Source organism: Heterocephalus glaber, unplaced genomic scaffold (assembly GCF_053883595.1).
Source record: "Heterocephalus glaber isolate CG9 unplaced genomic scaffold, H.glaber_assembly_v1.0 deba00000122, whole genome shotgun sequence".
In the NCBI taxonomy this organism is placed as follows: Eukaryota; Metazoa; Chordata; class Mammalia; order Rodentia; family Bathyergidae; genus Heterocephalus; species Heterocephalus glaber.
In genome coordinates, this window is record NW_028258138.1 from 80,080,204 (window position 1) to 80,106,511 (window position 26,308).

Below are 26,308 nucleotides of genomic sequence, written 5' to 3' on the forward strand. Positions count from 1 at the left end.
TTTATTTATGGTATGGAGGATTGAACTCCAGACCTTGAGCTTGCAAGCAAGGCAGGCAGCGAAACCACTGAGCTAAATCCCTGGCCCTTAAAATACTTATTTTAAAATTGCTTATAGAATCAAATCCAGATACCTCAAAATTTCTTTCTGTGTTGATTTTCTAGTTTAGCTTCTTACTCTTCCTTTGTCTTATTCATAATTTCCTTTACAGGGACTAGGACTTTTTTTTTTTTTTTGCTTAAATTCTTTTATTGGTACATTTTAGATATACAATATGTTTACATTTATCACTGGGTGCTTGTACCTGTACATGATGTATCTTGTTTCTTATTTTTTCCCCATTACCTGTGCGCCCTTCACCCCCTCCACCCTTCCCTATTTACATAGACATCATTTCCGTTTTTTTTTTTTTTCTTTTCTCATAACTTTTCCTTTCCCTTCTTTCCTTTCCCCATCTCCTCCCACCACCCCTACCCCTTTGGACCTTTTTTCCTATTTCACATTATCAGTTATTCATTTTAATCATTTTAACCCTTATTTACACTATTGGTTTTTCACACTAGAGAAACTTGGTATTCACACGTGTGTCCTATTTATTTCACTTAAGAGTATGGCCTTGATATGCATCCATTTAGCTATAAATGACTCTAGTTTTTCGTTCTTTATAGTTGAATAGTACTCCATTTTATAAAAAAATCACATCTTCTTTATCCAGTTTAGGACAGTTTGTTTTACAAAATTTTATGAAAATGTTAATAGGAAGATTTTCAATTTGTTCCACTTCACCGAGTAGCCCAGGACGTCCTGTTTGTATTAGCTGCAGGTCATCAAAGGTAGCGTTTGGTTTCTTGGTAACCTTAAGGGTGGCCTTGCCTTGCAGCCCTTTCATGTTACAGAGTAGCCTTGGAGTGCTTGCTGTTTTCTTAAATCTCTCCTCTTTGGCTGTACTCCTTAACAGTAATGCTTTCCTCTTCTCACTGTGTTAAAAGAATCATTTTTTGAAGAAACATTTTAAGTATTAAGCATCAACTATCAGAAAGGTACTCATAAATCTGAGACTTTATTAATAAAAATAGTCATAAATACTTTCATAGAAGTTTTTGTTATGGTAGGAGACATATACAATGTGATCAAACTATATGGTTAATAATTAATTTAAAAAACAATTATGAGGGCTGAGGATTTAGCTCAGTAGCACTGCACCTACCTCGAAAGAGCAAGGTCCTAAGTTCGATGTCCAGTACTGGGAAGAAAAAACAATTATGAGAGACATTGCTATTAATCTGAAAATACTGCCCCTCACTTCAGACATACTTCCCTCATTCTTAGCACTTTTGGAAGAAATTCTACAGGTTCTGTTTTCTGAGTAGCTTCACTAGTTGTGATAAGAAATACAGGGAAATAATGCTGCCAACTTGCCATCCACCAGAAAAGCACAAAGACATTATAGAGTGTCGTCATCCACCTTATTAACCAAGTTGGGCACTGTGCAACTCCAGGCTCTTCCCAAAGTCAGAATGACCATAAAAGCTGAATGTTTTGAATTGATTGACAACATCAGGGGAGCATGACCGCACAACTAAAGATACTCTAGAAAGAGGACTTCCAGAACTGCTTCAGACAATGACAAGAAAAATGGAATAATTGTGTGTGAAGTGAGAGGGAATATTTTGATAGGAGTTAATGGCAATGTATTTTTCATTGCAACACATTTAAAAAAAAAAAAAAATTTAAACATTCACTGTATTTTTTGATCACATGTGTACTACATGATATGACAGTAAATTCTCTAAAGAAAAGTAAAGCAGTAGAATAGGAAGTATATATATGCAGAAGAGAGTTGCAGTTTTAAATACTTGGTAAGGGAGCCTTCATCAGTGTAACAAAGACCCAAATTATAGAGTGAGCCATGTGACATCTGAGGACAAAGTATTTATAGTGGTAGAATATGAGTGTCCCACAGAGATTGCTTATTATCATTTAAAAATTACTATCAAGATGTATTGAGCTATAGAAAGATTTTATCCATTAATGCAGTGTTAAATGGGAAAAGTACAAAACTTAATTTCATCAGCGTTTATATATTTTTTTGTTTATACAGATATATGCATATAAGTACAAGAAAACACAACTTAGCAGTGCTATACATGAAGCATATTCTTGTTTGAAGTTTTAATTTACATTTTTATATTTCTTAAATTTTAATGAATATGTATTATCTTTAAAATTGGTGTTGATACAGCTTAACTTAAAGATCCTGTCTTAATGGAGTAATGGGATATAGGCATGGTGGTGCATGCCTATAATCCCACCTACTCAAGAGGATGAGGCAGGAAGATTGTAAGTTTGAAGCCAGCCTGGGTACCTTAGCAAGACCCTGTCTCAAAATAAAATTTTAATTTTGGGCTGAGAATATAGCTCAGTGGTAGAGCACTTGCCTTTGGGTTCAATCCACACTAGTGGGAAAAAAATCAAGTTTGAATTTACCCATTCTCCAGAATTAATTGTGTATCTGAATAATACTTGTGAAGCACCTGGTTTTATTTTGCATTAAATTAATAAAGCATAGAGCTGTGATCCTTAGGACAAGAAACTTAAAAGGTGAGTTCATCCTGGCTTATCCCTACTGTAGTTTGGGGAAGCAAAGCTCAGAGAACAAGAGTGAAGCGTATTTGGAAACTAGACTTAATAAAATAAGGAACAGTGGTTTGCCAGAGAGAGAGAAAAAAGTGTGTGTGTATTATACTATGCCATACACACGAACAAATCCCAAAGATCAAAATTAAAAACACTGCTAAACTTTTAGAATAAAATATAGAATACCTTTATAAACTTCGCTAGATAAGATTTCTTAAGGATCAAAAATAGCATAAACAAAAAAATAAATTTGACTACATAAAAATTTACACTTTAATAAGAAATAGTACAGGCAAAGAAACAGACCTGAGGACCAGTGGAACAGATTAGAAGATGCAGAAACAATGCCAGACACACTCAGCCATCTCATCTTCGACAGAGGAGCCAAACACCCTCACTGGAGGAGAGATAGCCTCTGTAATAAATGGTGCTGGAAAAATTGGGCTTCAACTTGCCAAAGATTAAAACTAGACCTGTATCTCTCACCATGCACTAAACTAAAATCAAAATGGATTAAAGATCTAAATATTAAAATAGAAACTCTGAACCAGTTGGAATAGAGGTTAGGTAGAACCCTTGAAGACATCGGTGTAGGAAAAGATTTTATGAACAAAACCTCAGTTGCCCGTGAACTAGCACAAACAATCAACAAATGGGATCTCTTCTTATTAAAAAGCTTCTGCACAGCAAGAGAAACCACCAGCAGTGTGAAGAGACAATTCACAATGTGGGAAAAAATCTTCACCTGCTCTTCCTCAGACAAAGGTCTACTATCTCGAATCTATAAAGAACTTAAAAAGATCAGACCTCCCAAATTTAAAGACCCAATCCAAAAATGGGCATCTGAAATGAACAGACATTTCTCAGACAAAGAAGTAGAAATAGCAAATAAATACATGAAAAAATGTTCAGCGTCACTGGTCATTCGAGAGATGCAAATGCAAACAATGCTGAGATTCCACCTCACTCCAGAAAGAATGGCTGCTATCATGAAATCAACCAATAACAAATGCTGGTGGGGCTGTGGGGAAAGAGGAACCCTGCTCCATTGTTGGTGGGAGTGTAGACTGGTGCAAGCACTATGGAAATCAGTATGGAGATACCTCAAAGAACTAGGACTGGAAATCCCATTTGACCCTGCTATTCCACTGCTGGGGATCTTCCCCAAAGAATTAAAAGAATCATACCACAGTGATATATGTGCACCCATGTTCATAGCAGCACAGTTTGTAATAGCTAAAACTTGGAAACAGCCCAAATGCCCATCAACTGGAGACTGGATGAAGAAAATGTGTTTTTTTAATAAAATGGAGTACTACTCACCCATAAGAAATGAGAAATTAGAGACATTTATAGCTAAGTGGATGCACATCGAGGCGATACTCTTAAGTGAAATAAATAGGACACACATGTGTAAATAACAAATAGTTTCTCTAGTGTGAGAAACTGAAAGTGTAAATAAGGACTAAAATGTATAATAGGTAATGTGAAATAGGAAGAAAAGGGGCAAAGGGGAAGGAAGTGGGAGGGCTAGGGGAAAGGATAGAAGGGAATATAATTAATATGAGAAAACGGAAAAATAGGAACAACATCTTTGTAAATAGGGAGGACTGGAGGGGTTGAAGGGAGGGCTGGGCAAGGGTGAAAAATAAGAACCAAGAGAGACTATGTAAAGGTACAAATTTCCAATGATGAATGTCATTATATTGTATACCTAAAATGTACCGATGATTAGAATGAATAATCGATAATGCAAAATAGGAAGAAAAGGTCCAAAGGGGTAGGGGTAGTGGGAGGGGCAGGGGAAAGGAAAGAAGGGAAAGGAAAAATGATGAGAAATGGAAAAAATGGAAACAAAGTCTTTGTAAATAGGGAAGGGTGGAGGGGGTGAAGGGAGGGCTAGGAATGGGGAAAAAATAAGAACCAAGATGCATTATATAAAGGTACAATTCCCAATGAGAAATGTAATTGTGTTGTATACCTACAATGTACCAATAAAAGAATTTAATAAAGTGCAAAAAAAAAAATAGTACCATTAACAAAGTTAAATATATGTAATGAATTAATATCCAGGATATATAAAGAATTAAAATCATGTAATAACAAATAGTCGACTCTAAAAATCAGCAAAAGATACGAACCAACAATTTATGGAGGAGAAAAGTTGTATGTTCAATAAGCAAGTGAAAAAGTACACAGTAATGTTAGTAATTGGGAAGATTTTATATATATATATATTTTAAATACCATTTCATATCCACAAAATGGCAAGTTTTTAATATAGTTTATAATTTTAATGCTCAGGGTATAATGTAATAGCTGTCATGAAGTGCTGGTAAAAATACAAGTGGATACAAATGCTTGGGAAAGGAATTTAGTTATATATAATAAAATTGAAAAGATATATTCAGAAGCCCCAGAAAATCGCCTTCTAGACTTGTAATAGAAATTTTTGCATATACAAAGACATTTATTTCATTATCGTTTGTAGAATAACTGGAAACTGCACAGTTGTTTCTCAATAGATAAATAGATGAATTAATTTGATAATGTTGAATGTGGTATTTTTCAGAGGTAACAACAAACTTCATCTAAGTGTATCAACATGGATGGCCCTCAGAAATTTTAGTGAAGAAACCAGGAATATCTATATTGTAATGACATTTATATAAACATTTAAAAGCTTAAGGGTGCAAGAATATATGCTACTTTTAGGTATTTATGTATTAATATAAGTACTGAAATAGTCACAGAGCTTACTGATGGTTCCCTTTGGGAAAGAAAGGAGTAGTATGACCCAGAAGAAGGAAGGAACTTAAACTTCATCTGTTTCACTTTGTTATGTTTGGTTTAAGAATATAGTAAAAATAATCAAAGGACTAGATTAAATGATTGCCACGATTCCTGTCCACCTCAGAAGTGCTTTCATTTTCCTTTATAGATACATTTTTTATAAGACTTTACAAATTTTATATATACTTTCTGAGATTTATCAAGATGTTTGTGATGGGTAGTCCTAAGCATCTTCAAACAGTCTCTGAGTAGTCAGTTGCTGGCAGATGGCAATATATTGAAGTATATTGGTTTGTAAAGAATAGGGAACAGGAAAGGGGAGAGTACCAGAACCCCTGCAGTGGGTCCTGATCTGTGAGCAATGACAGCACAAGGCTAATTAAAGAATAAAGACAAGAAACGAAACTTAGAGAGAAGCTGGGTCTTGGGATCTGATCAGTGCTGCTCTACACAACAAAGACAAAGGCCCCCAAGCATGTCCAGTGTTTATTGAACACAGCCATGGGAAGGACTAGGGAGCAGGGTGCTTTGAAGGCACCTAGTGAGACGCTGCCAAACACCTGGCACGACGGAGCCAGGCAGGGCTGTCAGAGAGTCAGCACTGCTGATCTTGCTTGGATGGAACAAACCTGTACTGGGACCAGGTGCAATTAACATGCAACCCATCAGGTCAGTGAGAAGCGGTAATTCAGGGGAAAGGGTTTTAATTGGGGTCACACTGACCTCAGCTGCAAGTAACTCAGCAGAGCCCTGCCACTTCACAGACCAGAACTTAGGCCTCAGTGACAGCCACTAACTAGCAAAAGAGCAGTACTAGCCCAACTCTGCCGACAGCCCATTTGAGTCACTTAGGGCTTTGGTCTGACTCCTAATATAAAACAATATACCCAAATTAGAGAAAGCAAGAAATATGTGCCACTCATAGCAGGGATGTCTGCTACAACAGAGCAACCAAATTTTTAGGTTTCATATTAGCTTCTCTAAAAACTCGTTCTTAAGCAATTCCCATCTTTCCAAAAGAGTTTTCTTCATATGGCAGACTAAATATTTTTTGTTACGTATTCTTTCAAATTGTATTGCATACCTAACGTGCCAGATGATAAACTCAGTAGTAAGCAAAACAGCCTGCTCTTGTGAAGTTTAAATTCTAGTCGAGGAAGATGGCCAGTAATCAAATTAATAAAAGTATAATGACTGGTGGAATGTTCAGTGCAGAAAAATAAACCAAGGTGAGAGTGATAATGATTAGAAGTATTTTACATGGTGAAGTCGTAGATGAACTGTCCTGTAGAGGACGTCAAGCAGAGTCCTGATGGGTGAAGAATCTTAAAGGCTGACAAAAAAAGCCAGCGTGAAAAAAGGCCAGTGTGAGGCTTTGCCCTGACTTGGCAGCATGGAGGCCCCATTGGCTTGATCTGAACAAATGAACAAACTAGTAGGAGATGAGATGAAAAAGCTGTTTTGGCCATGATAATGACTTTGGAGCAAAGAATTACACATAATGCGGCTTGAACAAAGAATCACTGTGAAGCCAGTGTGAGAGTAGCCCATGGGGCATGGTAGTTGTGACAGGGTAAAGATCATTATTATTATTAAGGGTTATTATCACACTGTAGGCCACAGTGTTACTTTAGATCAAGGTGATAGAGATGGTTAGATCTTGGATATATTGCTTTTTAGCAGCAGTTCATTATAGATTACTTTGATCTCAGGGGATACTATGGGAATTACTGAGGAGAGAAAAATAGCACACGTTAGCTGCCAGTAAATGATAAGCTATACAGGTGATCCCAAAGGAAAATTTAAAAACCTCTAAAGATCTTGTAGGATTGAGGGAAGGGAATTTCAGTCCCACTTACCTAGAGATACCCTTTGCTTTTCTTGCTCCTTTCCGTCCTTCCCAACTTTGCAAACTTAATCCAATTATACTTTGTTGTTTTAAAAAATGAAACTTGAAATCTGGACATGGGTATAAAATTTTGATGTTGGTTGCGTTAAATGAAATGTTTTACACATTGATTCTTATTTAATTTTTTAATTTTTATATATTTTTGGTGCCGGGGATTGAACTTGGGACCTTGCGCTTGAGAGGCAGACGGTAGCACCACTGAGCTAAATCCCAGCCTGATTTTTATTTTGTAACTGCTGTATGGCTATATAAAAAGGCAAATAACCAGTTTTTGTTTGCATTTATTTGACTCTAGACCTTTTATGGAAGATAATTTGGTTTATAATGTCTCTTGAAGATCGTATATAAACTGTTTCTCAACATTTTGCATGATTTATTTGCATTTGTACTATAATCAGTGTTGTCACAAAATCCAAATGACATTATTTTATACTGGCTTTTGTATAATAAATAATTCACTTATGTTCATTAGTTCAATTAAATAATAGCTTTATTTGTATTACTTCTAAATGTATTTGTCAACTGTCATGATTTATTACCGTATTAGTTCATTTGTATTGTTCCTTTTAGGTCTGGAGAGTGCTGCTGGGATGGGATGGGATGGGATGGGGAAGAAAAATAAATAAATTCATTTTACATTAAGTCTTGAGAGCTACCCATTATGTTGTCATTGTGGTCTTTTAAATGCTAAGCAAATCATTGTCCAGAGTAGAAGGCAGACAGTAAAAATCATAATTTTTAAAATTTTGTGTCCTTTTTCTAGCTGTAGTACTATATCTACACTCATGTGCTATTAAAAACATGTCTGTTCAAAACATCTATTATAGTGTAACAGCAGTAGTTGACTGTAAGAGTAAACTCAGAATATTTTGATCTCACTTCAGAATTGAATCTAGAACAATGAGTGGGAAATAGATTTTTGTTTGCTTTATGAGTGAGACAGTTTTAGGAAACTGCCTAATCTTAAGAGCTTTACTTACTTTTTTTTATAATGGAGGAGTAATTATCATGTCTGTTTGATAGTATTTCAAATATTTAATAAACTTTTTATTCTTACTAACCTGACTTTCTTTCTCTTTTAGCAAAACTGTACAATCTAAAGTGGACTGCATTTTGGTAAGTGAAATATGTAACTTAAAAGTTCAGTTCTTTTGTAATAAGGCTGTTACCACTATATAAAATGTCCAATTTTTGAGTACTGATTCTAAATATAACCCAATTTAGTGAATAAATTTGACATTTAATTACAATCCTGTGGGTAAATTATTATAAAGTATCTAGATTTTTTTCCTGTAGCTCATCAATATTGAAATCACAGTCTGAGATAATGGCATTTTTTGGGTCTTATTAGCCTTTACTGAAAGATTGCTTAAACAAATTGGTATTTCTCTATTTTAGTAACACTGTAAGAATTTGTATAAATTAAAAAATTTTTTTTTTTACTTTGTTTTCTTTTTGAGACAACACCTTGTTACGTAGTTCAGGCTACCCTGGGATACTATGTATCCTAGACTGGCCTCGAACTCCCGGCAATCCTCCTGCCTCAGCCACCCAAGTGCTGGGATTACAGGAGTGTGCCACCACGCCCAGCATCTAAATAAAAACTTTTAAGATGTTTGATGGTTTAGTTTTGTTACAATAGCATATTTTTCATGTTTCAGTTGCTAACTTTCAGAAATTAAACTGCAATGATAGTTTAAATTTAGGTTATATTCATAGAAGTCTGTAAGAATTTTTTTTAAGCTTTTAACATACCCTGGTAGTTTTTGTTCTTTGTATTATACTTTCCATTTTGGGGTTGCAACTGTTAGACTTCAGCCCACAATAATGTTTAAATTTATATCATTTTTGTAGTTCCTTAGGTCTTAAATATGTGAGGAAAGAAGCATGCAACTACTGAAATGCCTGGATTATTGCTGACTTTGTTATGAAATCTTTGTCCACAGAATGCAGCATAGGGCCTGGGACATTTAGTGGATCTGTACTGTTAGATTACTAGAGGTGTCAGTGTAGTTCATCTTCTTTCTTGTGATTTCAGAACTGCCTTACCCAAGTTTGAGTCTTCTTAAAAGCTGATATGACTCTTGTTGTTATTGTTAGTCTTTTTAGTGTCTAGTGTGCTAGAAGGTGTATAAATAGTAATAGTTCATAGGAGAATTTGGCTAATACTCCTACACTTTTCTGTCCTAATAGCTGAAAGAGGATTTTGTAGGGGTGTTTTTCCCATTCCCTTTCTTTTAACTCTTTTCTTTCCCTTCCCTTCCTTCCTCCCCCTCCCTCCCTTTCATTTTTTAAAAACTCCATCTCCACAATAATCCTCTGAAGTAGGTGATCTTGTTCCCTCCCTTTTAGAAATAAAGTAACTGATACTGTTTTGTATAGTTCAAAAAATAATTATGGAATATCTCCTGTCTGCCATTATACACATAAGGAATATAAACTTTGGAGGATCACTCATTTTTTTTCTCACTGAGAAAATAGAGGCAGAAGACTAGCAAAAATTATACAGTATGATGATTATACTAAATAAGAATAAACTTTTAAAAACAAAAACCATGGACAAGTTCTGAAGTATTTATATTTTATTGAAAGGTTTAATATATATCATTTTAGTCTATAATTTTTTCAATACTATTACAGGCCCTGGACACCTCAGTGGTAAAATAGGACACTTATCCTCATGATCCTTATATTTTATTGGATAAGGTGAAAATTAAACAAGTGAAGAAATAAATAAGCATTGTAACTTCAGATAGTGATGTGCCATCACAAAATTTTAAAAAGGCGGAAGGAGGCAAGTGATGGTGACTAGAGTAAACCCAGAGTGGATGATCAGAAAAAGTATCTTTGAAGAGAAAACATTTTGAGTAGAGACCTGAATGAGAAACCAGCATTGCATGATCACCTGCCAGTGTCATGCACAGTAGGCAGAGGGAACAATACAAATATTCAAGAGGATTGAGTTTGGTTTATTTGAAGACGATGATTTCAGTGTGCTAAAATTTAGGGATGGTCAAGGAAAGAATGATAGCAAAGGTTAAGAGCAGATGTTCTTGTTTTACTATTTTTTTGTCATTTATTTTAGTTTGTTTTAATTGTAATTACATGTTGAAGGGATTGAGGATGTAGCTTAGTCTTAGCATTTATGAGGTCCTTGGTTTGATATCCAGAGAACACATACATGCACATGTAGGTTTTTATCACATTATTTTCCTGTACTTATTGCTAGTTTATATTTCTGTATTATCATATTCTGTAATCTTTTTTTTTTTTTTTTGGTACTGGGAATCGAACTCAGGACCTTGTACTTGCAGGGCAGGCAGAGTGCCACAGAGGTAAATCCTCTGCCCTGTATTCTGAAATCTTTTCACTGAAATGTCTAATATATCAATCCCGTCTGTTAGATTTTCTGCTTTAGATCACTCTTTTTAGTATTGGGAACTATATCTTATATTTTAATATCTTTATTTTGTTCCTGTCTCCCTTTAAAATCCTTGGACATAGTTAGAATACCTGCTTTAGGACCAGAGATTTAGCTCAGTGGTTTCACCACCTGCTGCACAAGGGCAAGGACTGGAGTTCGATCCCCGGTACCAAAAAAAAAGAATACCTGCTTTAAAGTTCTTATTTGCCAATTATATTATCTTTGTCCTTCCTGGGTCTTTTTACTGATTTTTGGTACAATCATGGTATTGATTTTCTGTTTCTTTGTCAGTGTAAGTTTTAATTTCGTTCTGGACACCAATTTTTATGGTCTTGGGGTTTGGTTTGGTTTGGTTTGGTTTGGTTTTTTTGAACATCTTGATTTTTTTTTTCTTTTTTTTTTTTTTTTGGTACTGGGGATCGAACTCAGGACCTTGTGCTTGAGAGACAAACGCTGGAACCTCTGAGCTAAATCCCCAGCCCATGAACATCTTGATTTTTATTCTCAAAGTGTATTGATGTTTGTTTTGACAAGCAGCTAAGATACCTGTAGATGAGATTAGCTTGATCCTTTAGGGGCTTATATTTAAGCTTAGTTAGGGCAGGTCTGGAGTAACTTCTACACTAGAGCTAATTGAGTTTTTATACTAAAATGTTACCCTCTGGTGTCTGTAGTCATGAGCCTTTCAACAGTGGGGATGTATTCTGAGAAATACATCACTTGGTGATTCTGTTGTTGTATAGACATAAGCCAGGATGACTAGAGTATTAACTAAGCACTGTAATCTAAGGGAACTACCATCATTTAGGTGGTGCCATTATTGACTGAAGCATCATTATCCGGCCTTGTTGACTGCTGAATTTCTCGGGTATTCACTGAGTTCTCTCAACTCTGACTGGTTAGAACTAGAAAATGTGTTAGCCATTTATAGATCCTTGATAATGCTTTGTTCGGCCTCATAGACTTTTTCTCTACAAATATGCAGTTTAGTGTTCAGTAGTATATTCCAAATCTGCATAGAGATTTTTGTAGATTTTAATGATCTCAGTCTTCCTTCCATACATGCCTCCTCAAACACCAATTTCAGTCTTCACCTCAGCAGTCTTGCCTTGTTTGCTTAGTTGCTCTTTGGTATCATTGTCCAGAAGGGAGCCTCTGTAGAATCATGTCATTTTATTATTTTTTCTCTCAGGTCCCACAGCCTTGTGCTTTTGTTGTCCAGTTTCTGAAACAGTTGTTAATTATTTTTGTTATATATTTTGAATTGGTGAAGCTGGGAGAGTTGCTCCCAGTGTCAGGTACTCCAGTGTGGCCACATGTAGAATAGCCATTAACTGCTACTTCTAGTATTCAATAAAATATAAGGTCCCCTCATACACCGTTTCCTGTTAAGTTATTTTCCACTGTTGCCACTAAAGCTATTTCAGACTTCTTTGGCTCAAGCTGAACTCAGCTCCTCTCTCACTGTCAAATGTTCTCACTTTCTACTTCTCTGAGGAAACAGGAAGTTGTAATGTAGATAAATCCCCAGCTAGTTACCATTGCTTCCTTCCTTCCCTTCTCTTCCCTTTTCTCCCAAGAGGAGCTGCTTCTCTGAAAGCTGATCACTCTCTGCCTAGGCTTTGCTTCCTGTCCCTTCCTTAGAACTCATTTCATGATTTAGCTTTTTTCTCTTTATTATCTCCTTTTTTTACTTAACTATAAATTTTCCCATTAATAGTTAAGTGCTTAAATTTTCCCCATCTTTAAAAAAAAGTCTTCCTGAAACTCGTAACCCTTCTTGAGCTATCGCCTGTCTTCCTTTGTTTTGAAAGAAGAAAGTCAAAGTTTAATCAGTACTGGTTAAACTCAACTCATGTCACCTGTTTAGTTTCCAACCCAGTGGCAAATATCTGTTTTTTGTTTTGTTTTGTTTTTTTGAGACAGGGTCTTGCTGTGTAGTTCAGGCTGACCTTCACCTCACTGTGTAGCCCAGGCTGGCCTCGACCTCACAGCAGTCCTCCTGCCTCAGCCTCCCAAGTGCTGGGATTACAGGCATGTGCCACCACATCCTGTGCAAATATCTTTTAATACTATTCCTCTGAAACTTGCATTTATCAAAGACACCATGACCTCTTTTTTTCTAAATACAATGGATAATCTCAGCCCCAACTGACAGCCATTTTTCATTTGACTCTTAGGTTAGTTACTTTTCTGTCATTACTGAGACAGAACACCTGGCACCAAAAGTTAAAAGGGACAGGTTTTATTTAGCCCACAGTTTGTAGAGGTTTCCGTCCATAATCGGCTGGCTCCAAGGCAGGGATGGCAAACAGGCATCTCAGTGAAGAGACAACATGGCCTGCACAGGGCAGCAAAGATAACAAGAGGGTTTAACAGAGTCTTTCTGCTCCTTTTGTTCAGACTACTGGGGATTAGGGTGGTGCCAAACCAGTCACTCAACGTATCGGGGCTTAGTGACCACATGCCCTTAATTCTAGCATTGCACACTCTAGATTCACTCACCTCAGAAAAAGCCCATCTCACAACTGACTGCATGAGGCTTGGGGGACATGAAGACACAGACTGTAACGACTCTTGACAGTCCTTTTGCACATACCATCACGTTCTCCCAGGTTTGGCAGTCTCGTGTTTTAAATTCCTTAGATAGCACATTGTCCTGGTTTTCCTGCTAATGTCTTGGCATATCCATTTTCACTTTCTTTCAAGGGCCTCTCTTCCTGTATATTCTGTTTGTCCAGAGTGAGTTTATCTATTCTGATGGTTTTGATTAATCTTAATATATTGGTGACTCTCAGTTCATATACCCAATTTAAGCTACAAACCCTTATATCTAACTGATACTGTGTATCTCATAGCCATTTCATACTCAACTTTTCCAGAACTCACTGTGTAAAACTACAAATTCTGTACCTTTCTATGTTAGTTTTCTGTGATTTTCTACTATAATAAATTACTATATATTTGGTGGCTTAATACAGATTTATGATTTGAGGGTTCTATAGTTGAACTGACATGGATCTCAGTGGGATAATTAAGGTGTTCCCATGAGACACTCTAGGGGAAAATGTATTTCTGCTTTTCTAGCTTCTAGGAGCTGCAACTGACTCTTTCTTACTCTGCATCACTGACACTGTTGTAGTCAGATTTCCCTCCACCTTATTCTTATCAGAACACCTGAGTGTACATTAGGCCTACTTGGATAACCTAGGATAATCTCCCTATCTCGATTTGGGACCTTGTGCTTGCACGGCAGGCGCCTGAACCACTGAACTAAATCCCCAGTCCCAGGGTTCTTGATTTTTATCACAGAAGGAAAGCCTTTTGCTGTGTGTATAAACAGATTCACAGGCTTCAGGAATTAGAGGATTAAGACATGAACATTTTGAGAGACTGTTATTCTGTTATACTTAGTGAATTGTATTCATGTGTCCAATCTTAAAACCTAGAAATCAGTCTTGACTCTTCCACCCTGTCTTACAGCTAGTCAAGTACCAAGTCCTATCGGTTCTCCTTGGTTGCTGTTTTTGTCTATTCTTACTACCACTGCATTAATCCAGATCATCATACTTACTTGAGATAATACAGCTGTTATTCTGCATCTAGCTTCTCCACATTCATGCCATTCTCCATGCGGCTACCACAAACATCTTTCTGTTTATTTCACACCTTTACTTAAAACTTTTCATTGGCTCCCTATTGCTCTACCTAATGGTATAAGCAGACTCTTCATACTCAGCTCTACTTTTTTTGGGTCTAATCTCATTGTTTTAGTTACTTTCTTGTTGCTGGACAAAGTACTGTACCCAACACAGGAGGAGAGGTTTATTTGGCTGTTTTCAGTCCATGGTAAGCTGGCTGTAAGACAGAAACAGCATGGTGCAAGGACCTGCTATGAAAGAGAGCTGCTCACATAGTGAGCATGAAGCAGAGAGATAAGAAGGAGCCAGTGAGGGAGATAAACCCTTCCTGGTCATGGCTCCCATGACCACCTCTTCCCACCAAACCCCACCTCCTAACAGCAAGTCAGCTGTAGTATCCCCCTGATCCAATCACCTTCCAAAAACCCTGCCTCTGAGCACATGAGAGTTTGGAGAGGGTCATTTTTGATCTAACAATACTCATCTCCCTCTACTTCCTCCACAGGCTACCAGTAAGGTATGGTAAGCAGAGTGAGATAGGAAAAGAGAATATTCTTTCAGTCTATAACAGCATTGTCTGTTAGAACTTTCAGAGGTCATAGCAGTGTTCTGTGCAGTAATGCACTTTTCAGTATGGTAGCCACTAGCCACATGGGGCTATTACACGGTTGAAATGTGGCTAGTGTGACTAAGGAACTGGACTTTAACTTTTTTTTAGTTTTAATTAAATATCCAGTTGAACTAGTGAACTAGTTCAACCACACTGAACAGCACAGATCTGGAATAATGATTCTCAACCAGAGGTAATGTTTGCCTCGCCTTCCACCCACAACATTTGACAATATCTGGAAACACTTTGGTTTTTACTTTGGGGGAGTGCTACCAGTATTGCATAGAGGCTGGGGGTGCTGTTTAAACAACAAAACATGGAATTCCCTCCCCATAGACTTAAAGATGTCAGAATGTTGGGGTGGAGAAACTCTTGTCTAAACTATCTTATTATTTGCTATTCCTGCTTACATTTTGGGGGTTTATCTTAACATCTCCCTTTTAGAAAAACTGATTTCTCAGGACAGAGTTTGGTATGTCTTCTGTTCCATAATATCTCATGCTTACCTTTATTGGTATGATGCTTTTACCTCTGTGGTAAATAAAAGTTTCATTTTTATTCTTGGCTTCTTGAATGTAGGAATATATTCATTGAAATATACCCAGAAGAACATGAAAATAGTCAATAAATATTTGATGAACGTATGAATGAATAAACCAATTATTAAATAGATTACAGTTTTTTAAATACTGTATAAAGAAATATTGCCATCTTTTAGGAACATACGCTTACTGAAACATTTGAAAATCTTTTTAGAATTATCCATACTTTGCCAGTAAGAACAAAATACTGTCTCATTCCTTTAGGAGGAAAGAATCTTTATTCTTTTTCTGTCCTATTTCCTTTTCCTCCCACACCTCTCCCCAGAGTCCTGGTGTGAGACCAAGACTTCACTCCACGGAAGGAAGGATCCCAGCAGGCGAAGTGGGATGCGCGTGTTGGAGTAAAGTTAGCTGGCAAGCAATGCAGCAGAGTAGCTTGGCACTCGGGCTATCTAATGGAGTAGACCTCAGTTTGAATCCGTGCCCTGCCATTATTGCCCAGCCTTGTGTAATTTTAACTTAGCCCTGTAAAGAAGGTAGTAATAATAGTTCCTACTCCACTGAGTTGTTGTGAATATTAATTGGTATAGAGTGCCGGGCATATGGTAAGCGTGCATGGAAGTTTTAGTTTTAGATGTTGTATGTATAAATTGATAATGTGGCGCTAATTAATTTAAACTCCATAAATATGTATTTCTGAAAGTCTGAACATTAGTCAAGGATCAGTTTTATGTTTATCATCAAAGAACTTACTGTTTTTTTGTTTTGTTTTTGGTACCAAGGATCGAACTTGGGACCTTGCCCTTATGAGGCAGGCGGCGGCACCACTGAGCTAAATCCCCGGCCCCAAAGAACTTGCTGTTTAAGGGCAAATGCTTACCATATAGAACCACTGAGGTCGGAGTGTTGAATTCTTCAGGCATGGGCAGTGGGAGATAGAGAGGGTGGGGATCACCTGTCTAAAACCATCCAGGAAGCCAGAAGGTGCACCCACCCTGTGGAACAGTTGCCAGCCTGGACTCCAGGCTTCCTTCCTGGGCAGGCCCTTGTAGGTGATCTGCTTTTGCCAGCTGTGCCTTCTTCGTGTTCCTTTTTTTGGAGGAGGGTATCTTCTTTTCAACTCAGATCAGAAGTTGCCTTTGTTACAAAGTTTATTGTTTAGGAATATATTCAGCAGCTGCTAACAGAAAATCCTAGCTATTGGTGACTTAAAGAAGTAAGTATCTGTGCCAGCCAGTAAGACATCCAGAATTAGGCATTTCAGAGTAGTGCAGTAACTCAAATGCTACCCGTTTTCACTTCTTTTTTATTTGCTGTGTCTTTTGTTTTGTCATGTCCCTTCCATCCAGTTGTTAAAACAAGAAGAGAAGAAGGAAAGAGCTTTCTTTTAGGGAATCTGTCTTTCTATTCAGGATGTCTACTTCCATTCAGGAACTTCACCCGCATTCAACCTTACCTTCCCCTCGCTGCAAGGGAAACTAGGACATAGACCAGTGATGACAAACCTGTGACACAAATGTCACAGCAGGCTGTTTGTTATCGCTGAAAGCTCTAAAAGGTTCACCAGTGACATCGAGTATTCTGAAGTAGTTAGCAATATGCATACTATGTATCCAGTCTATTATGTATCCATGTCCCATCCCATGTTAAGGGTCCTACTTTCATATACCCTGTGTATACACCCACCAAAGCCCTTATCAGAGTATACTGATTAACAGCTTCATTTATTTTCTTCTCCAAAAATAAGCTTTTGGAGGTAAGGACTGGTTCTTCGACTTTGTGTCCTCATTGCTTAGCTGTGTCTAGTACTTGGAAAACAGAAAATATTTGCTAGGTGATTTTTTAAGAAAACAATAATTGTCAAAAATATAATAGTATGCACAAATAGTTTCTTTATATTTTTTATTGCTTTATTTTATTTATGTAGTTTTTTGGTACTAGGGATCAAACTCGGGTCCTTGCGCTTGCACAGCAGGCAATGAAACCATTGAGTGAAATCCCTGGCCTGCTTTATTGTTTTATTTGTTGTTTATTAATAGAGTACTGACCATATGCCATGTAAAAGTTTTATGGTCAGTCCTCATAATTTGCCTATGAGGTTAATATGTTAGCGTCCTCATTTTACAGTTGAAGAAACAGGCTCATACAAGATAAGTAACTTACCCAAAGTCTTGGGCTCTGGAGTCTGACCATTGGATTAGAAGCCTAATTCTTCCAACAAGTAAGTTTAAGACTTGGGTAACAGCCTAAGCTTTTAAAAGCTATAATGGTATTATCCTTGTGTGTGTGGTTTAGCGTAGCCTAATTAAAGCATCTTCTTTGTAGGGCATGACAGGCTCACTGACTTGTGAGCTCTCCTGAAGTATACAGGTTGTTCATGAGAACTGATTAAAGGAGGATTTTCTAGAACTGTAATTAGGAGAAATTAATAATGATGTGGGGTTGACAGAATGCCTGTTTGTTCTGGGGGATATGGAAAGAGTCACTTCCTGATTAGGTGACAGACACCGTCATTCAGATAATTGGATGGTGAGGCAGGTTCTTTCCAGGGAAGAATTCTTAATGGGGGGCTCTGCCAAATGAATACTAAAAATTTGAATCTGTATCATACCTCAGATCCTGATTACTGATTATTCCTTTAGGGGTTCTGTCTCCACTTCCCATTCCCATTGGCCTAGTGTTTGTCTTCCCTAGGAAAATGAACAGAATTAATAACTTAAACCATGGTTTGTAAAATCTGGGATCTCTAAAAATTTGTCTCAAGACTTGACCACTTTGGCTGACATTAAAGACTATTACTAGATAAACTTTAAAAACCAACTCTCTGGTCACATGTGAGTTGTCTAATACAAAATGTAAAATCTAAAAAGAGAATCACAGTAGAGGTCCTAACTACTCCATGTTAAAAATCCAATTGGGACCTGAGTTCGATCCCCAGTACCAAAAAAAAAAAAAAATCCAATTTGGTATAGAATAAGTTATTTAAAAACATGTAGGGAAAGATAGTCCAAGCCTTCCATCTGTAAGAAGTATATTTATTTGTTATGGTTATCTGTGTGGAAGTTCAGTAGTACTTGGGTTCTCACCCAGGATAATCTCTTAAGACACTGCAAAAGAGAATATTTTATGGAGTATAAGCTTTCTGGAAGTATTTCATCTTGGCTTATGGCATCTTGCTGGTGTGCCTTGCTTTCTAAGTACAAGACATTTCAGAGATCCTGGATTTTAAAGCATATGGTAGCTCAGATGTGTACTGGATGTAATAATAAACGGGCCTGGTCCAGCAAATTAAGCACCTTAGTGCTAATGGCCCTGGAAGGAATCAACTTTTTGATCCTGTAGATAGATAAACCAGAAAGGCTAAATTGAAGACCCACGGGCTGGGATCTATTCCACAGGAGTGTTTTATTTGGCTCACATTAATCTATCTCAAAATTGGCAGAGTTCACAGAACAAAATTAGTTGTCTGGTTTCTCTTGAAAATTTAGTGCACTGAGCTCTTATTTCCACATGACAACAGCTGGACAAATGTGGCAGCTATTCCTTTCAGACTTGACATGCATTCCATTCTTCTCAGTCCCACTGTGCTTATACTTCAACACAAGTGCTTTTATTAGCTGTGGTCTACTTCACTCATTTGTAATACCTGCCTGACATTTGAGTTGAATTTCATGGGGATCTTCCTGGGCAAGTTTCTTCCAAGAGCCACTGTTTACAGTTTAGGGGAACCATAATATGTATGAGAACAGACAGTGGGGAGAAAGCCTGAATTTTTGGTCTTTTAGTGATAGGCACTCTTTACTATCAGTTCTTATCTTGGCTGACCATTAAACAGTCAATCAATAGGAAGCAAAAGTAGGATATACCAAAGAATAATGGTAACTCTTGAGAGTCTCTGCTGTAGGTAGGCAACTGTGGTGCCTAGAGCTAGGGAGCATTAGAGCTGGATGAGTCAATGTGTAATCTCATTTAAGTTTTAAACTTTCCAAGTGTATTTCATCATTAGTATTTTAAATCAGAAGCTAGTTCTCTTAATAGGCTCACTGCTAAAATGACTGAATAGAAACTAAAAACTATTTGAGACATTAGGATATAGGATAAGTGCTTCCTGAAAACCAGTAGTACTAGAATGAGGCCTGCTAAGAGAGATGACATACTCCTAGTAATAAATTTGAGTAATTCACTCAAGTAGTACTTCTGAATAAGAGATCCACCTTCTCTCCTACCCCTGCCCCTCAGTGCTACATCACTGGAGGGTATATATATATATAAGATACATGTCATCTGAAGATGCCCTTGTTTTCCTTCTTTATGGGAGAAAGCAATGCACTCTCACCTCAGATTCTTGTCATAATGAATGATGAGTGTGACCAAGGTCACCTTACCCAGATTTAAGTGAAACAAAACATTTTCTTTTGGAATATTTAAATAAAATACATCATGGCTTTAAAAAGGCTTATGTTGAAAGATGACATTTATCTTGTGATATGGTGCTGAGGTTACTGTTAGTAAAGACATCTCAGAATTTGACTCACTTCAGTTACTTGGTAAAGAAGAAATAGAGAATTTTCAAAAACAAGAGCATGTTTATATTGAATTTACTTGGGTGGGAGAAATTTAGGAAAGAGGCTAGATTTAAGTAGCAAGTTTTAGTTTGGTTTAGAGTATTACACAAAAGAAATAATCTGCATGAGGTCAGTGCTGGCTATCTCAATTTGTCAGTTAATCCTCTGATGTTAATAACTGAATGTGCTGTTAGGCAATAAGCCCCAGTTGAAGGAGGCGCTCACTAGGCCTTAGCAGAATGTGTCTCTTACTAGTGCTTTACTAGTGCTCTTCCCCTGTGCTCTGCTTCTGGGCCACCATAAACTGAGCAGCTTTGTTCCACCAGGCCCTTCTGCCATGATCCTGCCTTGGAGCCAGCCATGCATAGACTGAGCCTCTTAAAACTATGAGCCAAATTAAACCTGTCCTTGTTTAAGTTGTGTGTGTTGGATATTTTGCCCCAGCAACAAGAAAGCTAATACAAGGCTATATCAATTTAATTTATAGGATTTTGACTTTTTTAACTCTTAACTTGTTTTTGTTGTTTTTTGAGGCAGGGTCTGTTTTCCAGGCTCACTGCAGCTTCATGATCTTCTACCTCCAGCTCTCTCTTCTTGTTTTACATTAAACACTTCAGTTGTTTCATCCTTCCTTAGGGGAAGAAAACATTTATTACTGCTTTTTTTTTTTTTTTCTTGCTAGGCATTCAGGCAGCCTAAATTGCCACTAAGGCCCAAGTCATGAGTTCTGGTAACTCTTCTCTTTAATAATTATAAAAATATTTTCTAACCATTGTCAGGTAGCTTTCAGATTCATTTTGTTGTCTTAAATTGGAAATAATTTGATGGTAATCTGTTACCATTACATAGAAGAAATTCATCTTTCATTAATATCTTTCTATTCAAAGTGTGCTCTGAGAGAAAGCAAATGAACTCTTATAGTATGTTAATTCTTCTATATTTGAACTTCAAGTCATTTCAAACTTAGGGGAGAAAAGAAGGAAAAATCACCAGGAGAAGAGAGACAGGGATTAAAGAACTGATGTTTCCTACGTCTGTGTTAAAGGTGTAGTTTTATAGTCTTGAAAAACCAAGTAGAAATCCGGGTTTTTGAAAGTGTGATGGTGGCAGCTGCCTTGTCATTACATGCTGAAAAAGTTAAAAACACAGTGACTAGGAAGATGTAAACGTTACCTTCCTTACTGATGTCCCCACCTCTGAAGAAGCCTAGGGTCTCTTTTATGTAGCTCACAGAAATATCACTATTATCCTTGCCTCACCTGAATGCACCAGAGAAATGTTACATGGTGGTCAGTTTTGTAGAATTTAACTATAAGGAGAAACATCATCCCTAGAAATGGTTCTCATTATAGTCCTATTTCACTCCTACAGCCTTGCCAGGTAAGGCCTCTCTGAATGGCTCTGCTTTTTGCCTCTGGCCTTCCTCAGTAGATGTCCCATGTTCTTGGCATCCACAGCTTGCTGGGATCTTTACTGAAGCTTTGGCTTCACTCTCACAGCTTCATGTATCACCCACCATCTCAGGCTGTCTGTAGGGACTCTGATCCTGTCATACATCGCTTGGCCTCTCAGGCCTTCCTTTGAAATCTTGATGGAAACCTCTGTGACCCTGTAACTGTTGGATTCTGCTTGCTTGCAAACCAGCATCACATGGACATCACATGGACATCACATGGACATCACTGGGTCTGCCATCAGCTTGAGTAGTAGCTGGGTCCACTTGGACCATGGCTGTAGCAGTGTTCGAGTGCCTGGATGGCCGAGCACAGTGAAATGAGTCCTGAGGAAACAACTTCCTAGGTGGCCCTGTGCTAGCAGGATACCCCATTGCTCTCTTCTCAAAGAGAAGAGAGACTCCTCGGTCTTCCAGATGAGTATACCATTATATCCTTGAACCTGTGGTGGGTGGAGTCTGGCCACTTCGTTGAGATTCCATCAAGGTATCTTCCCTGTTGTTTTGGTGCAAAGTGCTTGGTTTCTGTTTAACAAGGCTAATCTCTCCAACAGTGGCACCTTCTTTGGTTTCACCTGTGCATGGCATTCCTTTTTAACCAAATTGAAATCTTTCAGGTTTGTGTTTTGCTCTTGATTCTCACTGTAAATCTGGCTAAAAGTAGCCAGCAGTATCCATGCCAGAGTTTACATGCTCTGCTGCCTTGAAATTTCCTCCACAAGGTCTCAGGACATGGACAAACTATATGTAAAATTTATATATTAAAGCAGTATATGTGAAAAACAAAGATTTTAAACCTTTAAAAAGAAAGGATATCTTTGTGACATCAAAATAGAGAAAGATTTTAAGAATAAGACAAGAACATCTGAATATGAATAAAGGAAAAGATTCTTATATTTGCCTGGAGACGAAAAGCCTCTGTGTACCATAGGACTCCAAAAACAAAATGAACAGATAAGTTGAGAATAGGAGAAGATACTAGCAGTACTACAACAATTAGAAGGTGAGAATACAGCCTGCATGACAAGTGTACTCAATTTTAAGTATACAAAAGGTCCTTAGCCCGTGGTTCTTCAGAGGTGACCTTTCTGACTCTGAGTAGCAGCATCAATGGGAAGTAGCTTGTGTTCTAAGCCTTCAATCAGACCTGCTGACTCAGAAGCTTGCAGGTCAGGCCCTTCAGTCTGTTTTATCCAACTTTCCATGTGATTCTGATACATGCTAAAATTTGAAAACCACTCTGTTGAAACACAGATGGTAAGTATTGAAACTGTAGCATTGCTGGTGGAAGTATAACAATATAACAGTTTTGGGGAAATTTTTGAAAATGATAAGTATATAAATAATAAATACAATAAAAGACATAATTTTTATGGCAAACATTTCAACTTTTAGGCGCACCTCTTACTAAAAACTCCCACTAGGACAATGCAGCAGTATTTGAAATGTAAAACTTTGCAGTAATTGTCTTTCAGTAGAGAAATGAATTTCATACAGTAATAATATTTGTTATATATCCTGTTAAAGAGGTAAAGTTTAAACAGTCTTGACAAAAGGCATCTTTGAAATAAGGAGTGATACATACCTACTTTCTCCACTTCACTTGAAGTACTTTGTAGTATTACATTTTAAAAACTAAATGGAGTATTAAAATAAAAGGGTTCCAGAATATCTATTTTGGTCTTTCAGGATCCTGCCTCACAGAGGGATGGAATTTAGATGAAATAGGATCTTCAGTCTAGTTAAGGTGGAGAGTATACCTAAATGTTAGAAAACATTAAAGGATCAGTAAATGCAAATTATCTGAGTATAAATTGAACACTTTCCCAAGTACATGCTGTGGCCCAAAGTAGAGGAACAAACATATTGAAGACTCATGTATACAGAGTTTCAGGGTTGAAGTTTTAACTAGTTATTTTTGTAAGTTAACTAAAAAAGAACACCAAGATTGTATATTTCTAAAAAAAAATTTAAAAAATTAAAAAAAATATAGCCTGTTTTTTGCCCATGCTCCATTTTGGTGAGTGTGAATATACTCTTGATTAACATCCTTGGAAGTTTGAAAATAAGTTATACTATTCTAAACATTTGCAAATGAAGGCTTTTGTGATTGTAAGGAAAAGCCCTTTTGCTATCCTCATGTTTCTGTGAAATTACCTAATTTTTTCAGTAGACCAGCTAATACTTGAAGTTCCCCTATACTAGAAAATATTTTCATTTCTGCACTTTGAGAATATAACTTCTTCAACTCAAGAAGATGGAAGTTTTTATGCCTTGGGATGTAGGGATATTGATTTGTGTTACTTGAAGTTTCAGGTCTTATCTCTAGACCTGACTGCCAGATAGACCAAGCTCTGTTAAAATTTTGAGTTTTTTAATTGTAAGACACATACAAGATAACACCATTCCGTCATTTTTAGTACATTCACAGTGTTACACAATTAGTACCTCTGCCTAGTTTCAGAACATTTTCATCACCCTCAGAAATTAACCCTGTACCCCTGAAGCAGTTAGTCATCATACTCCTTTCCTCTCAAGCCCCTGGCAACCACTAATCTATTTTCTGTCTCTCTAGCAGTGGTGGTGAACCTATGGCACACATGCTGCAATGGGCTGTATCATTGAAAGCTCTAAAAGGTTCACTGCCGCTGCTCTACAGATTTGCCTCTGGATATTGCATATAACTGAGTCATATAGTTTGTGGCCTCTTCTTTTACTTAGCATAACATTTTCAAGGTTGGTTGATATTGTAACATGTATCAGTACTCTATAGCTGAATATTAAAAATACAGTTTTTAAAAATTTATGAAATTGGTCTTTTCTCTAGTGCTGTACAGATAGAGCACACTATTATTAGCCTTCATTTCATAAATCCAGCCAAATGTGTTTGCTTTTGATGTTCAGTGAATCTCAACATGGAACAAAAAATTTTCATTCTTGACATTTAAATTTCCACAAAACATACCAAATAATATGTTTTTGGTACCAGGGATCGAACTTGGGACCTTGTGTTTGCGAGGCAGGCAGTGGAACCACTGGGCTAAATCCCCAGCCCTTCAAATAACATGTTTAATACCTTTGCTACATGATACACTTGCCCTGATAAGCAAGGTTAGGGTCTTCACTTGACCAGTGAGCAGTGGAAGCCAATAATTAGCATTGAATGACACAATATATCCAAAACTAATAATCTTTGTGGTAAACTCAGCCTTGCTGATCTCAAATACTGTCAGTATACATTTGAGTCATTTTGTTTCCATTTGCTTCATAGAATTTCTATACTATCAGTTTTAGTGCTACTCTTTGTTTGAACTCTAAGTAGCAAATGAAACATGTGGAAGGTTTTTTGTTTGAAATAAGAAAAAGTAATAACAGGACATTGAGTTTAATCTTTTCCAAATCCACTTTTTAAAAAATCATTTCTGGTGCTTTATCCTAATTTATATTATCTAGGATTGTTTTATTCAGTATATGTGAAATTTGAAAACTGTAGAATCCCAGGTATCACTACCAGTATGAGATATTTTTATTCTTAGTTAGCTAAAATCATTTTTGTTATATTTTCTCAGACTTTGTCCATAATAATATATGTTTTATTATTATAACATAACCTTCCTGGATTTAATATAGGCATTCTTGGGATTAAGTGGGAGTTGTTAATAGGATTTGACAAAAAGTATTTTAGACACTACATTTAAGACATAGTAAAGTATAGAGGTTGGATGCAGGGAAACCATTAGACATTTTAATAATGTGTCATTATAAGTCCTTAAGGACAAAGACAGTGTTGTATTGTTTATGTGTGTGGTGCTATGTTTAGTCTTTCTCTGATTCATGATATACATTCATGATATAGCTTCATAGTTACCTTACGTAATTTGTGACTATAGCAGAAAATAAAATAAGCTATTGACCAAGTGAATTTTCCTTCCGTATTAAAAGAAAAATAGCTAAAAGCCTAGACTAGTAGAGATTAGGAAAATGTGGGACAAAGAGAGGTCTAAAAATAGAATTATGTGGAATGTACCAAGAACAGATTTACACTCGGAAACCAAACTCTTGGAAAATAGAGAAAAGAAGGTGATAGGAAGTAACAGGAAGGAGATATCTCTGATGTCCTTTCAGAGAGGGTGAACTTGTAAATCTGTAATCAGAGGCTACCCATAGACAGTGGGATTTTTTTAAAAAGCAGTTTTAGGGGCTATTTGCTTATCATTCCTAGTTTAAATCATTCTGTGAATGAATCTCAAGATTTAACTCTTGTGGGTGAATTTTGGTAAGAGTAATAGGCTCAGTTAGAAGCTTTTTCAGAAACTGGATCTGTGTTTAAGCTGTGCTTTATTAAGTAACAATAAATTCTGTCACAGAAATGGCCAGTATTCTCTACATTAAAGTGGAGTTTTGCTTGAAATAGGCTACCAAATTTTTACTATGGATATTTGTATTATAACAGAATTTGTTGCTCTTTTGAAGCTATTATGTGGCAGCTTCACCTGGGAAAGGAATTTTATAAAGAGGAATGCAGAAATTGTTTTTAAGGGTATATTTATAGACAAAGTGACACAGTTGCAGAACAGTAGCAGTAGAGAATCTTATAACTAAGTTCTTTAAATAGCAGCTGCTGTTCCAAGTCAAAGACTAATTACATCTGCATAGTCCAGATTATTTCAGTGTTTTTAACCTCAATTTTATTCACAGGTAACAGCAGCAGCATCTGTCACATGTTGTAGGTGT

At 36.9% G+C, this 26,308-nt stretch overlaps 1 protein-coding gene across 1 annotated transcript in view; it reads left to right on the forward strand.

Annotated features, from left to right (window-relative positions):
• The window catches only part of Rfx7 (regulatory factor X7), an 84,698-nt gene that overhangs the window by 17,963 nt on the left and 40,427 nt on the right, over window positions 1-26,308 (forward strand). The window contains exon 2 of the mRNA XM_004835343.3: window positions 8,422-8,455. Within this exon, the coding sequence (XP_004835400.2) occupies window positions 8,422-8,455 (34 nt within the window). The remainder of the gene's footprint in view (window positions 1-8,421; window positions 8,456-26,308) is intronic.